This window comes from Eutrema salsugineum, unplaced genomic scaffold (genome assembly GCF_000478725.1).
Source record: "Eutrema salsugineum unplaced genomic scaffold, Eutsalg1_0 scaffold_13, whole genome shotgun sequence".
NCBI classification, from domain to species: Eukaryota; Viridiplantae; Streptophyta; class Magnoliopsida; order Brassicales; family Brassicaceae; genus Eutrema; species Eutrema salsugineum.
In genome coordinates this window covers 4,833,634-4,849,540 of record NW_006256885.1, presented here as the reverse complement: position 1 = coordinate 4,849,540, position 15,907 = coordinate 4,833,634, and the positions used below count along the sequence as shown (strand labels likewise).

Genomic DNA, 15,907 nt, shown 5'->3' with positions numbered 1-15,907 from the left:
TATACAACTTTATAGTCTTTTGACATACAAAAAACAGACCGTACCACCTCGTAAAAATTTAAGTTGCAACTTTTTTGTTTGGTTTTAGCTTAGTTGCAACTTATCAATTGTATGATGTATCCACCAATAGTTGACCCAAAAAAACAAAAAATCACCAATTCGATTTTCCTTTCTTTTAGCCACTTTTGGTTGACAGCATTAAACCACACATATGAGGCATTCACTTCAATGCATATTCTGATTATAAATTATCTAACGAGTTTAATAAGTTCATTTTCGACAAGACTAGTTCAAAATAAATCATTACTTTAAGAACGTTTAAATTAGTTGACGTTTAACAGTCTTTAACTAATAGTATATCTCAATAGGAAAATAATAACATATGTGACTATTCCAAAACCATTTTTTGTTGTAAAAAATTGGATTTAGATCGCTTGTCAGTCGTTGCCCGATATTGATATGCAAATGCAATACAAAATTCTGCTTCCAAAAACATGTGTTGCGCGCTCTAAGTCTATTTGTGAAAGCCATGCAAACGCCTTTCAAATATAGCTAGCCACAAAATCTGATAATTTTTTTGCTAATAAATAGCTGATATTTTTTTTTGTAAACGAGTTAAATATGCAAAAGGTGTTTCTCCTTTTTTTTTTGGACATCATCAAAAGATGTTTATCCATTTTATAAGTTATGACTGTATAATAGTCTTGGCGTTATGACCATTTTTATTCAACGATTTATCGCTAAGATAAATGGTTTTTCTACCATAATATACTACTGAGTTTAAAGTTATAAATTACGACGTCCAAACTATTTTCATTTTAAAATGTTTTGTCAGTTTAAAGTTATAAATTTCATTTTAAAGATTTTTTGATTTTTCTTTTACTTTGAGCTAACCCAACAAAAATGCATTTCAAAGAAAATAGTTGGTATTCGATCGTGTGATATCCTACTATTACTAAAAATCTGAGACCAAAAACAACAAAGCATCATATAATAATTTTAAATTGACGTGCTGTATACCATTATATATATTCATGCCTCCATTTCCATCCCATACGAAAATATGTGAACGTATAAATAAGTGTTGAATATTAGCATCATATTGCGCCTTTTGTAATATACTATAAAAATAAAATTGCATATATGAATAACTGACTGCATGGGCATTATTTTCGGTCAACGGAAAATGACATTTTATCAGCAGAACTGCGTTTTTTGGCCCTCATTAACAAGCTCGTGTAGTAAAGTAATTGTTGTAGATTACTCAATTGTCAGGGCATCAAAGTTGACTACATGTCCATTCTGTTTAAGGAAAAATATACACAAATAAAGCTGTAAAGGTGTTTGAAATAGCCTAACTATTATACTTTAAAATTTAAAATATCGATGTGAGTTTTGAGATATCTGTAAATTGATGATACAAGTGATACATTCCTGTTGTTTTAGCGACAACAGTCAGCAGAAGATTTTGAGTAAAATCTGTGTGTGACTGAAAAGTCTTGACGAAATCACACATCGTCTACATCATTTTCACGTTTTCTTCACTGTTACATTTAAGTTTTTCAACAACCTATAAGTTATTTATCTTTCGTTTCATAATTTCAAAAGTCTCACTAAATTCAGAATTTACCTTTCCTGTCATTAAGAATTCAGATTTTTATATTCTTTCGTCAACGATTAGCTAACATTTTTTCCTTAATGGACTTTTTCGTGTACATGTATCCATAACTAGACCTCATCAACAATAACATATATACATATAAGAATACAATTAATATAAAAAGGTCAAGTCGACCAATTTCATCATCCAGATTTTGTGCGGTAATGGATAATCTTGATATGCTGACACGGTATGGAAAATATAATCATAGTCTTATTTAATTATTATCTTAAGAAAATGACGTCCATATCGAATTGTGTTATATGAACGGATCAGTTGAGATTTTGTTTGACTATGTAATTCTTGGGTAGGCCCAGACAAAAATTGTGCAGCAAATCCTACTGTTTGCGGTTTTAATGTTACAGGATGATTATGCCCATTACTAATATATTTTCTGAGTTTTACTATCTTAAAGGTTTTTTTGATATGCCACATGCATTCTGGTTAGTGAACTTCGCCTACTACTCATTCAGTTTTGGTTCATTTTGTTGAAGATTCTCTTTCCATAATGACTGACTGCTGAGTTGAAATATAATTGCAGCGAAGTGGTTCAAACTAGTTCTAGTTGCCGCTAGCAAAAAGTATCCAACTGAATTAGGAGCAACAATTCACAGCTATTGAAAAGATGATGATAAGATGCTCTTTAACGAGGAGGAAAAACTTCATATGTTAACACTAGAACTGCAGTTTCTTAAAGTGGCTGCAGAAGGTCCGGCCTTCATACAGATGCACTTACGATTTTAAGGGAGAGAGATGCTAACGTGCCTCGTCCTAAAATCAGACGCATAAGAGAGTTTGAAGTTCGAAGATGTTATACTTAAGACATTTGTTATAATGATTTGTGAGGAATGTGATACTTTAGCAGATAAAGCTGAGAATGCAATATTGAGTTATGAATTTTTGGAAGATTTCATCGTGAACTGTGATATAAGGTCTATCGGATGTTTTCATGAAAGTCTATTCCAACAGTGTTTATTTAGCCTTTCATGCTAACACAGTTTTTTTTTTGGTCGACAAACTTAGTGCAGCTTAATGAATGCGATCAGATATCTAATTTAATAGCCGAGGTTTAAGTCTTTCACTACTGAGATATTGAAACCAAAATTTAGGTTTATTGAAAGAGAATGAATGAATGTGTGGATAGTATTTGGATACTTGTACCGTTATTGTTTAATCATAGTTCATTATTGTTAAATTGATAAACAATCATGTTTTCCAAGTATTTGATCGGAGATATATTTGAGTTTCACACAAAAAAAAAAAATATGTAAACTAACAATTTACAAAAGATGGCCCAACTATATATATACATAATTTTTTATTAGAACCGGTCTGGTCTGAATATGAATGGTTTTCTCATTTAAGTCGTCGCTACTTTCATAGTTGGGCAAGCCCAACATTCCCAGGAAGGTTGACGAACTTCGGCATCCGTGAAATTTGGAGCTTTTGGTAATGGCGGCTATGTCAGCTGTTCTGTCTTCTCTGGGTTTAGGAACAATTCGCCCTTCGAAACCTTCCTTGTCCTGTTTCAATTCACTCCGACACCAGACATCTCTTCTCCGTTGCCACTCGAGAATTACGAGGTCTCCGCTCAATAGGGTTCTTCAGGCTTGCCTCCGATCCAGTGGGTATCTATTATTCTTTGCTCAATTGCATCCGCATCTGAGTCTTATCAATTTGCTTTGATTTCAACTTTCACTCTTCTTCCGGACAAAAATTCTCTTGGTCGTTTGCATCTTATTTCTCTCACCTTTTGAATTGGAATCGATAGGTCATATCTGAAAAATTCAGGCTTTATAGTGGTGGTTTCGGTAGGAATATAGATTTGTAATATAGATTTTGTATGTTTAGTGCCACTTTACATCATTTAAGATATGTTACATTGTTTGATTATGATTTGTTGTGTATGCTATTAGATTATGCAAATGCTGATGATGCTTCGGTTTCATCACCCCAAGAACATTCTGAGATTGTATTTATGGGTACCGGAACAAGTGAAGGGATTCCTCGTGTCAGCTGCCTCACTAATCCTTTGAAAACATGTTCGGTATTTTTTTCTTTCTTTATTTTTCTTCTTTTGATTATATGGTTCATCTACAATTTCATTGAGATCCCATTGAAGAAGAACAAAAAAAAAAATCCATTTTGACGCTTTCTAGGTGTGCACAAAAGCAACGGAACCCGGAAACAAAAATAGGAGACTTAACACCAGCATTCTTGTTCGTTACATCAGACCATCCGGAACAAGTAACATTCTAATTGATTGTGGCAAGTAAGTGCAATGAGATGAGTATTCTTAGTTATATCTCTCTTCTTGTTCCATCGGATAACTTATTGTGGCAATTCTGACATTAGGATAAGAAGTTGAGATATTTGGTTAGATTTGATCATGGAGAAAATCTGATGTTCATTTACTTTATTGTATGCTGACTTATTTCGTCTTGTCAGGTTCTTCTACCATAGTGCCCTTCGATGGTTTCCCACCTTCGGGTTAGTTTTTTTCCTTCAACCATCATTCAGTTGTCATTGAATTCATCGTCATTAGAGTTTACTTCTTACACGAAGTTGTTATTGTTACTATGAACAAGTATGCTCAATTGTACTCTCTGTTTATCACTGGCTGCTTTTGAGAATTCTGCTACATTGTGATAGTTTTATCCTTGGTTCTATGGCCATTCCCATAAGACGTCGTTGCGGTTTTTGTTTGTTTGTCAGGATAAGAACACTTGATGCAGTTGTTATTACTCATTCTCATGCTGACGCAATTGGAGGTCTCTGAAACTGACAAGTTAAATCTTGCCCATCCATTACTTTCTTGTTCCATGTTTCATTCTCTTGTATGTTGTCTCCTTAACTGAATTCTTCTTCTCCATTTTTTCTTGTTTTATGCTCTTCAGGGCTTGATGATCTACGTGATTGGACAAACAATGTCCAACCTCACATTCCAATTTACACTGCTGTGCGCGATCTCGAGGTTTACCTATTTTACCAACATTCCAAAATATTTTCCTTCTCTATAGCAATGCTATTCCAGTAGCTAAAGGCTATCCTTTACCATGATATGTGAATCTCAGGTGATGAAAAAGACCCATTATTACTTGGTTGATACGAGTGTGATCATACCTGGCGCTGCAGTCTCAGAGCTAGAGTTTAAAATCATTCACGAGGATCAGCCATTCATGGTAAACGATCTAAAGGTAATTTTCATCAACCGTACTTCTTCATCTCGGTCGCACGGGTACAAAAAATTATGATCTTGGAGTTGCATTTGGCATGAACTGAATGTTTTGTACGGTTTCAGATCATCCCGTTACCGGTTTGGCATGGAAGTAATTACCGTTCCCTTGGTTTCCGGTTTGGTAACGTCTGCTACATAAGGTAAACCAAACACAAAGTCGCAATCTTTCTGTGCCGAGTTCTGTTTATGAATATGAGAGTGTAGTATCGTATTGTAAAATATGCAGCGATGTGAGTGACATACCTGAAGAAACTTACCCGCTCCTTAGAGACTGTGATCTGCTAATTATGGTAATCTCAACTCTCCCTCTACAATCGCGTCTATTGTTCTTTCTTTACCAAAGAAACCTCTCTCTGTAGGATGCTCTGAGGCCTGATCGGTCTTCGGCAACACACTTTGGTCTCCCAAGGGTATGAAAGCTTGCTCCTTGTATTTGATTTCTTCTCTTTAAAGAAAAAAAAATGGCACAATTTGTTATCGTATTGCAGCAAGTTAATCCTTCATAAAGTTCACGCGTTTACTATCAATTTTGTTTTCGTCCTCCAGGCGTTAGAGGAAGTTCGGAAAATCAAACCAAAAAGGACCCTTTTCACTGGTAAAAATTTCTATTGAATGTCTCCAAAAAATGTGACTTAAAAGACAAGAAGGGTGACCATTCTACAGTAATTTCTTTCCCTGATTATTTTGATTTCTGTTTTCTCTCAAGGAATGATGCATTTGATGGACCACGAGAAGGTGGGCGAAGAATTGGAGAAACTAATGGATACAGAAGGCCTCGATGTCCAGCTAAGCTACGATGGTCTTCGTGTACCGATTTCAATTTAACTCGGTTTGTTAATAATTATAACCGATTCATTCATACCGCAAATAGAAACAACATGAACCGCAAATAAATAAATATTCAATTGTTGTACTCTATTTTCATTGTAAGCGATATATTGTTAAGTTTTGATTTTCGCCAAACCGGTTTGGTTGTATGGCTGCTATCAGCAGTATCTGGTTCGATTGGGGAAGAGGACCGCCATAAAACGGTAACGTTTTCTAGCGACAGTGGCAAGCGAAAGACCAGAAACGAAAAACACGGGGATGGGTGTGTTCTTAAGGGCGTCTGCTAAGTCGGCGACCAGATTACATGGCTCTGTTCTGGTTACAATCCAGTTATTTATTTACACGTGTTTTTGTCGGTCCAGTACGGTCCCCTCGACGTGTCGTTTTCACGCGTGTCTACTACGGAAGGTGACATGATACAGTTCCCCGAAAATTATATCCAGTTGAGCTTGAAATTTTAAAATTGTAAACATCTATATAACTAACTGTTAAGAGTTTTATAAACTAAATTAAAATCTTTCTTGTATTTAAAATTTAAAAAAAAAACTAAATTAATTATCTTTCTAATGAAACTAGTTATTAAGGAAAATAATTGAGGTTGTGCATGTTATTACTTTATAATGTAAGTGGTTGAAAACGACGTCGGCGAGAAACTGTTAGGAAAAAAAGTTAGGTGTGATTTGTTAAGGAAATTAAATTACGCTTATGGGGTTAATCATTAAGTAGTATTGTATTTAGTTGATTGTTGAATGAATAGAAGTAAATGGGGTCCATGTGTAAGCTCAATCATTTTCATAAACAGGGGGTCCTACTATTTTCCTCATATATGCTCCGCTCGTGAACTCGTTGTGACTAATTGAATCTATACACTGTAACTCACGAACCTTTCGATTTTCTTTTTTTCAATAATTTACGAGTCGTTGTATATGCCCATCTCATATTTTTGGAAATTTACTTCTTCTTTCTTTTTTGGAAGTTTACTCACCTAGATCTTCACTTTGTGGCAAATTAATTAAATAATCAGACCCTTGTTTTTAGTTAAATCAGATCTGGAATCATTCAAACTTGTAACAACACATGCATGTTTTCTTATGTGGTGTCAGAATATGATATTTGTTAGTATAAGGCTATAAGCTAAGCCATGCATAGCTGACATGGAGACAGAGACGTATAATCTTTTTATAGACCCATAATTTCAGGACAGTATGATAAAATAATATAATACATACCTTTCCAAGTTTCATCTAAACTAATATATTATTTTCATGTCAGCCTTATTGTTTTGCTTTTAGTTTTCTGAAAATGGACGCTCAGTTAATTTTGTAGCCTTATTCTCCTGTATATGTGATTGCGAAGATGATTATTACACGACAAGTTTGTGTGATCTTCGGAGTCCATTAATTAGTCCTTATTATCAACTAATTATGTTATAATTCAAATTTAAAGATAAATATAACTACTACTTTCATAAACATTTTAGATAATTAATGGTTTTTCTTATAAAGTTAGTTTAACGTGTGGGGTGAGCTGGTGTTGCATATTGGGAAGAGGATCGGACAAATCACACTAAGAAAAGCTAAATAATTGGGGGAATAAAACAAGAACAAGACAAAAAGACGAAACATTTTATATTGTTCAATTTCTTTTGTTTTAAATATATTTGCAGACAATCCAATTAATCTGTTGATGAAACATGCACTTTATGTTGTGAAAGAGATTACATTAAGAAATTAATTAAAGTAAGAACTACCACAAACATTGGTTTTGCGAAAGTAAATTAAGTAAATGGGTTTGGCTGTAGGTATAACAACAAAAAAGGTTTTGGCAGTTTATATTTAAATGCAAACGCAGTTAAATTTACATGACGGCGGCCAACGTATACGTAGTAAATTTTCTAGCACATTATAAGAAAAACAAATGAACAAGAGTACGTTATAAGAAAAACAAATTAACAAGAGCACATAATTGTCATAGTTTTGCTACAAGTATATTTTTTTTTTTTTCTACAACCCAATTATTACATCACATTTGGCCCGTTAAAGAGTTGGTCCAAAAATCATCTTCAACTGGCTCGGTATGAATGATTTGGGAGAAAATACAGCCTCTTGCTCGAGCTCCTTTTGTAAGACTATCCGCTCGGACATTTGAACTTCTGGGGATATGGGAGAGAGTGAAGTCCAAAAAAAGTTTCCCGAAGATTGCGGAAAGCTTCTAATTCTGATAAGAATGATGACCAATCTGATGGCGATTCAGACATGCTAATCAGATCCGAACAATCGGTTTGAAAGTGTACAAATAAAATTTGTCTATATTTCACGCAAGACATAGCCCATAATAGGCTCTCCAATTCGGCATGAAGGGCCGATAGGCTTCTACGACAGCCTTGAAGGCCAAAAGTCTCGCCACCTCTTTCCTCTTTCAGACTCCACCCGAACCCATTAACCAGGCCGATGCCTATCCAGGATGCATCAACCTGACAAATTGGGAACCTCGGGGTATCGAGTAGAGGACTCAGGAGCAAAGGAGTGAGCGGAGCCTCGTCTGATCCGTCTTCTTCTTCTTCCGGTTGGTTTGCAATCTTCCAACTTTCGGCTTCAACCTTGGCGTGGATCAAAGTATCTACCGGGGAAATTTCTTTCCCGTTGAAGATCTTGTCGTTCCTCGCTTTCCAAATATACCAAAGGATCCAAGGATAAATATCCTTTTGAGGATCTGTCATGCCTAACTCTTTTGTTTTCCAAAAGAGAAAACTCATATTTTGGTAAATAGAGATACTCGGGAAGACACCCGGAAGAGACGGAAAGTCCGATAACGCCCAGACTTGAAAAGCCGGGGGACATAAAAACAGAAGATGGTTAATAGATTCTTAGGATTCCCACAGCGGGGACAACTCTTATCCGTTCCCATATGCATGTAGGTTAGGTTTTGGCAAGTAGCAATACATCCTGATAAAGCTTGCCACATAAAATGCCTCATTTTTCCAGGCGTCCGTACTTTCCAAACGTAGTTTTGAAGAGCTGTGATACTCGGTTCTCTCACGACATCCAAATTTTGTTCAAGGTTTGATTTCCTAATCAGGTCATATCCGGATTTAACCGTCTATATTCCTGTTTTAGTATGGTTCCACGCAAATCCATCAAGGGTACGGTCCCTACTAGATCTCAACCCAAGGATAAGAGAGACATCCTCAGGTTGGAAAAATTCTCTTAGAAGAGGCTCATCACATTGCTTCGTATCTTGACGGATAAAGGAGTAAACTAACACTCTTGGGTCCTGAAGTCCGATCTGGAGGGTTGCTCTTGGTGGACGGGCCCTGGCGTCGAGTATCCAAGGCTCACTCCACGCCCTCGTATTTAGTCCCGACCCTATTGCCTTCCTTAGTCCCATTTTAAGATACGGTTTTGCGGCCAACATACTCCTCCATCCATAGGATGGTGAGTAGACATTTCGATCCTCTAACGGGTCTGATTGTCGATAATATCTTCCTTTTAGCACCCGAGCCAGAAGAGATGAAGGCTACTGAATGAGTCTCCATAGTTGTTTTGCTAGCAAGGCTAGGTTAAAATCATTAAGATTTCTAAATCTAAGACCTCCCATGTCCTGTGGAATATTAATCTTGTCCCAGGCAATCCAGTGGATCCCACTGCTAGATTGTTTTGAACTCCACCAAAAATTGGCAATGACGCTCCGAAGTTTGTCTGTAACCCCTTTAGGAAGGAGATAACAAGACATGACGTAAGTGGGAATGGTTTGAGCCACTGATTTAATCTGAATCTCTTTTCCGCCCTTAGAAAGAAGTCTTGCAAACCAATTATTAACACGATTACTTAGGCGTTTATGAACAAAAAAAAGATCTTCTTTGATCCACAAATTTGCTCTAGTAGGCACAGGTACATGCCCATACCACCTTCTGTAAAAATACATATTTTTAATAGTTTTGCTACAAGTATTTATTATTGCCAATGTAGTCTTTTTAACTACATACTCCATAAAAGTAATATTCTGGATGCATGGGTGTCACCAAACTGAATGACTAATCTCGAGACCCGAGTGGACATTTATGAATTTTCGTATTTGTATTTTTTTTTTTTTTGCTTTCAACATATCATGCTAATGTTAAAAATAATAGTATCAACTTCGCCTCCCCAAATATGGTGGAAAATATGAAAAACTTAACTCTCTGTATTTGTGTTTAGCATCACCACTTACTTTTTTTTACCCCCCTTCTACCTCCATATATAATTAAACTAGAAATCAAATGGATTATACCAAAACCACAGATTTTTTTTTTTGAAATTTGAGATTCGTATATTTTACTTGGAAGTGGATCACGAAGCTCGAAGTGTAATATCTAAGGGCAGTGTAATTGGATTTTTAGGTAAAGACACATGCACACGGATCAGTGTGTTGACAAACAAGTTCACTATTTATATGTTTACAGATAATCAGATATAAGATATTATGTATTACTATGTACTTTGGTCTTCATTATTGATCTTCTTCTCATATCATTCAAATTATTATTATAATTTGTATATATTGCAGGACTTTTATTGGCTCGACGGCCCGTTAGAAACGTTGAAAATTTTCCACTTCTCTATCATTCCTTTCCCGAATTAATTTTATTTTCAAATTTGCATCGTATACACCATGTAAATTAAGATATACTAATGTCTACGTAGGGACCATTATGTGTATAATTTTCCAGAGACTCTTCTATCTTTGGGTCATAAAGTAATTAGTTAGGGCATGCGGCACTGACACATGATTAATCCATTTAAATAATTTTCATCAATCCATTTGATGTAAACTCTTTCATCTAATCGAGAGCAAAAAAGAGAAGAAGCAAGAGAAAGGTTTGCCTTTATAGCCCAAAAACTCAAATATTAATCAATGGCTCAATCATAGCTTAGTTCTGTAAATGACAGTATAAAGCTGTAAAAGTAATTAGACTCAACTCAAAAATTAGTTACGTTCAAATAAATAGATAGATACCCATATCACAATTCACTAAATTTGGTCGGCAATTATTATAGTGGACCATAAATAAGTATTTTTGTCACAAACTTTTTCTGAGTGACATAAATTAACTTGTAATCTGATACATGAAGAGTAAGAAAATAGTGAAATTTATAATTCCAAAGCAAAATAGTGGAATATATATATGAATTCAAATATGTCTACTGCTTCTCGAGTAACGTACAAACAAAAACAAAAACTACTCATAAAAATTGCGAAGATCGCTTTCTGCAAGCTTTCCACTGTGAGCTTGTGAGAAAGTTGTATTTATCTTTTAGTCACCGTGCTTTACGAAAAATAATATTTCAATAATTTTTTTTTTCTTTTACCTAGAAAATTGAAAATAAAAAACACGGAAAACAAATTTGCAGGTAATGATAAAGAGAGGACATTGCTCTTCGCTTGTAAGAGAAAAAATAAATTTTAAAAAGAGCAGAAAATGCCATATTTTCCTTAGCGGTAGGGTTCCTTTTCTATTTTCCTATTTTATTTTATTTTTTGAATTTCTGGGTTTCAAATACACAGAGAGAGGAAGATAATAGAGTTTCTCTTGTCCACAATCTCTCTCTCTCTCTCTCTATCTTTCTACTTCTAGGTATATTGGATTTTCTTCCTTCTTCTGTTTTCTTTTAATTTTAAAATTTCTCAACTTCTAGTTCATGTTCTGTGTAGTAATTTGTTGCTACTTCTATTTTGTTTCATCGAGACTAATTCTTGTTGATTTCAAACACGAACCAGAAAAGTGAATAAAGATTGTCTCTTGGGTTGAAGCCAAAGAAGGAACTTAATTTTTTATATCTTTATATATACACAGACACACACACAATATCAAAGAAGGAAGTTAGGATTATATATACATATAGTCTCATTTCTTGTATGTTTCTGTTTAATCTTCTCTGTTGTCTCCTTTTTATCAGTATATGTTTAATTGTCTATATATATAGATAGATCTGAAAAAAGTTTGTCGATTTCTTATTTTTTTTTGCTTCTCTATTTTTTTTACCTCAAGGTTTTGCGGTCATGAACAAAGACATGTTACTTCATCAGCAAGTACAACAACAAGAAGAGAATATGTCGAATCTAACATCAGCTTCTGGGGATCAAGCAAGTGTCTCTTCAGGAAACAGAACTGAAGCAAGTGGTTCTAATTACTTCCCTCATCAACAACAACAACTTGAACAACAACAACAGTTCTTTGTTCCGGAATCGCAGCCTCAAAAGAAGAGGAGAAACCAACCAGGGAATCCAGGTTTGTGCGAAAAGAATTATTTTTAAAAAACTACAAATTTTCTTTTTCATGGTTTTGGACTGATTCATTATTCCAATTATTTGATACAGTCATCATCAACTTGGAAAATTATGGGTTTTCTCCCGAAAAGAATATTCTTTTTACCCTTTTTGTTCTCTTTATCATCTCTATTCTAAACAAAGAAAACAAAAACAAAAACAAAAACTCAGATCAGAAAAGAAAAATACCACAACTTTATTAGTACTTCAATGAAATTTCTGATTTTTCAGACATGTGTATTGTTCGAATGGTTTTGGGCGTGCTTAATAAAATATTTCCTCAATATAATTACTTATAATTTAAACCGTTTTTTTTAGTGTTTGTAACTTTCTTTAAAACAAAATCGTATCTTTCTAGTGTTTCTTGAGTTTACTGACAATATTGGTTTGAATATTTCTCATTTTCAGACCCAGAATCAGAAGTGATTGCTTTATCACCAAAAACACTAATGGCAACAAACAGATTCGTGTGTGAGATTTGTAACAAAGGTTTCCAAAGAGACCAGAATTTACAGCTACACAGGAGGGGTCACAATCTACCATGGAAGCTGAAACAAAGATCCAACAAAGAAGTGATAAGAAAGAAAGTGTATATTTGTCCAGAAGAAAGCTGTGTCCACCATGACCCATCTCGAGCTCTCGGTGACTTAACCGGAATCAAGAAGCATTTCTGCAGAAAACATGGAGAGAAGAAGTGGAAATGTGACAAATGTTCAAAGAAATATGCTGTTCAATCGGATTGCAAGGCTCATTCTAAGACTTGTGGCACCAAAGAATACAGATGTGACTGTGGCACTCTCTTTTCTAGGTAAAAAATAAACTCCTTCTCGTTTTTCTATTTCTTAAATGATTTTGAATATAGTGATTATTAGCACAAAAAAGAATATAGTAATTACAATTAATACTGGTTATGAATTTGGGATGTGGTGGTGTTGTAAGAACTGGAGGGACACATGGTACAAAGTATTTTGTTTTGATATGAATAATTTCATTTAATTTGAAAGAGGACAAGAATGGTAGCTCAAAAGAATCTTCATTTATAATATGGAACTAGTTCAGGGTACTTTTCTCCCCTTCTTTTTTTTTTGGATCTAAAAACTATTATGGGGTATTTTGACAAATTAAAAAAAAACGATATATATCATAGAGTATTTACTTCTTCTCATTTTCTTGCATTAAATATCATTCATCTTATAATATACATATGTGATTGCTACATGCGTTAGAAGGACCAAGGACCACTTGACTTTCATAGCTTCTCTCAAAGTGTGACATTTCTTCGTATTAATAATCAAAACTGTTATTGATCATTTTATGTTTTTATTTTTTTTGGTGTGGTAAATTAATAGGAGGGATAGTTTCATAACACACAGAGCATTTTGTGAAGCGTTGGCAGAAGAGACTGCAAGAGAAGTAGTAATACCGCAAAATCAAAACCATCAACCAAATCCTCTTTTGATTCATCAACCTTCCTCTCATCATCATCAAACACAACCAAACATGAACGTCTCTTCTCCTTCTTCCTCTTCCCACAACATCATCAATAGCCTTCACTTCGGAACCAACAATGGCACTAGTAATATTAACAGTAGCAGTAATCATCTCCATACGTTTCCAGTGAAGAAAGAGCAACAACAAAGCAATGACCATATAATCAACTACCACCACCATAGTATCCCTCCTTGGCTTGCTCCTCAGCCGCAAGATCTCATATCTTCAAACCCTAACCCTAGTAATGGTGGTGGAGGAGGAGGAGGTTTGTTCTCTCTCGCAGCTTCTCCGGCTATGTCAGCCACCGCATTGCTCCAGAAAGCAGCACAAATGGGTTCCACAAAGACACCTCCTTTACCACCAACCATCGAATTTGAGAGGTCAGCTCATCATAACAACCTCACCACGACAATGGCGGCGATGATGACGTCACCATCTGGATTCATCAGCTCCAACAACAACAATCAAGTTTTGTTTCAAGACTACAACGCTTCCGGGTTTGATCATAACGGTGGAGAAGAAGCGTTCGACGATACATTCGGCGGGTTCTTGAGGACAAACGCTGCTACGACCGCTTCAGCCGCAGGATCAGACCAAAATAAAAGCGGTGGAGGAGGAGAGGGTTTGACGAGAGATTTCTTGGGGCTAAGACCGTTAATGTCTCATAACGAGATTTTAAGTTTTGCTGGTCTTGGGAATTGCATCAATGGCCCTGCTTCCGATCAGCTACATCCAAAGCCTTGGCAGGGTTAGTTTTTTTGTTGTTGCTTATATTTATAGTGAATCTATCTAAATTTTAATATTAATATATGTATATACATATGTAGTTTTATATTTCCATAATTTTTTTGTTCTTTGTTTTATTAACTTGAATTATATGCTTTATGCTCACCAAAGGAGAATCAAATGGGGCACGTTTATACAGAAATATCTGATTAACTTGTTACGTGTCGTGTATTTTATTTTATTTTATTTGGGGGGGGGGGTGTTTCAAAAAAAAAACAAGCTGATGTAATATCCAATTACATGAATTATATATAATTCTTATCTTATCCTTTGTTAAATATCCAATTATCGTCAAGTAGCTCAATTTCATAATTTCACTGGGTTCTTTTAATGAAATTTATCTCTAAGTTAACATTTTTTTTTTCAATTCTAAAAAGGTAGGTATGTTTAGACTCAAAAGTCTTTTGGTTGTATTTTATATATGATCATACACACAATGATTAGGTAATAGAAACCTAAAAGAAGAAAAGTGAAAAAGGAAAGAGAAGAGAAAATGAAATATAAGTAATTAATTATGAAATGTGGCACATGAAAAGCATAAAGTACAGAGGAGGATGATATGCATTGGATTCGATCTTGGGGTTGGGGTGACGCATCTTCTGTTTATAAACCTATTTCGAATATCGGAAATGCAAAAATATAAAATTTATCGATCTCTACACATATGTAAAAAACTAGGCCCTTTAACCAAAAACATATATGTGTATAATACCTATTATATCTTTTGTTTCTTATATATTGTATATATATCCCATGCAGGCACACAAGTGGGATCCGACAAAAGATAGGGACGCATCACGTTTTGCTTGGTGGGATGTATAGAACTTATGTATATATCACACATGGCCACAACTTTATGATATGCTATTGTTGATTACACATCAAAGCGTTCTTGATATTGAATTTAGTTTGCAGCTCTTTATGATAGCATATATCCTGGGATTATTCTAAACGTCATTTAATCCAAAATGAAATGAAATGAAATTAATTATTATGCTCCATGGACCTTCACCATATATAAAATTGATCTGGCGACAAGTTAAATATATTATTATTTGTATGTTTTTTTTTGGGGGGGGGGTGGTGTGGTCTTCCCTAAGGATTACGGAATGATATTTTCACATGCAATAAAGTGTGGAAAATGATTGAAATAAATAAAGGCGTCTTCTTGTTTTTCAACGAGGCGGATGTGACATATTGTTTTCAACAAATTTCTTAAATCTCATAGGCTTCATATATATGGATTTTGTCATATATATATATATATATATATATCGGGGGAAATTTTATAAATTAGATTTCAATGAAAGAACTTACAACATAACAAGACTATTTTTACCAAAAAAACAATAACAAGACTATAAAATATACATTGGAACACAGAATAAAATAAGGAAGGGTTATAAATTTATAATTAAAAAGAGAGAAGAATCTTGTAACGAAAATTCTGGTTCAACAAGATTTGTTAGATAGATATTTAGTGTATATAATTAGCCTATGATCACAAATGGTTGGTTACTCAGTGAGAGGTGTACTGGTATAACTACTTCTGCAAAAAAGGAAATTGTGACACCAGTTAGTTAAATTCATTTTGAGGA

General features: G+C 34.7%; 2 protein-coding genes across 4 annotated transcripts; both read left to right on the top strand.

The window, feature by feature from the left end:
- Positions 1–3,017: 3,017 nt before the first annotated feature.
- LOC18024506 (putative hydrolase C777.06c) lies at positions 3,018–5,854 on the top strand. 2 transcript variants are annotated; one of them, XM_006407102.2, is made up of 12 exons: positions 3,018–3,284; positions 3,577–3,707; positions 3,820–3,932; positions 4,109–4,150; positions 4,376–4,431; positions 4,558–4,634; positions 4,735–4,857; positions 4,962–5,038; positions 5,125–5,188; positions 5,258–5,308; positions 5,445–5,493; positions 5,605–5,854. In XM_006407102.2, exons 1-12 carry the CDS (start codon positions 3,113–3,115, stop codon positions 5,721–5,723), a joined length of 1,074 nt encoding a protein of 357 aa, XP_006407165.1. In that variant the 5' UTR covers positions 3,018–3,112; the 3' UTR covers positions 5,724–5,854. The 2 variants fall into 2 exon arrangements, with proteins under 2 accessions (XP_006407165.1, XP_024015160.1); XM_024159392.1 differs by having other exon boundaries at positions 3,126–3,288.
- Positions 5,855–11,279: 5,425 nt separating this feature from the next.
- On the top strand, positions 11,280–15,188 carry LOC18024505 (protein indeterminate-domain 11). 2 transcript variants are annotated; one of them, XM_024159336.1, is made up of 5 exons: positions 11,280–11,340; positions 11,755–11,994; positions 12,441–12,840; positions 13,382–14,271; positions 15,069–15,188. In XM_024159336.1, the coding sequence occupies exons 2-5, from the start codon at positions 11,766–11,768 to the stop codon at positions 15,095–15,097; spliced, it is 1,548 nt and encodes a 515-aa protein (XP_024015104.1). In that variant the 5' UTR covers positions 11,280–11,340; positions 11,755–11,765; the 3' UTR covers positions 15,098–15,188. The 2 variants fall into 2 exon arrangements, with proteins under 2 accessions (XP_024015104.1, XP_006407162.2); XM_006407099.2 differs by lacking the exon at positions 11,280–11,340 and adding an exon at positions 11,383–11,619.
- The last annotated feature ends 719 nt before the right edge of the window (positions 15,189–15,907 follow it).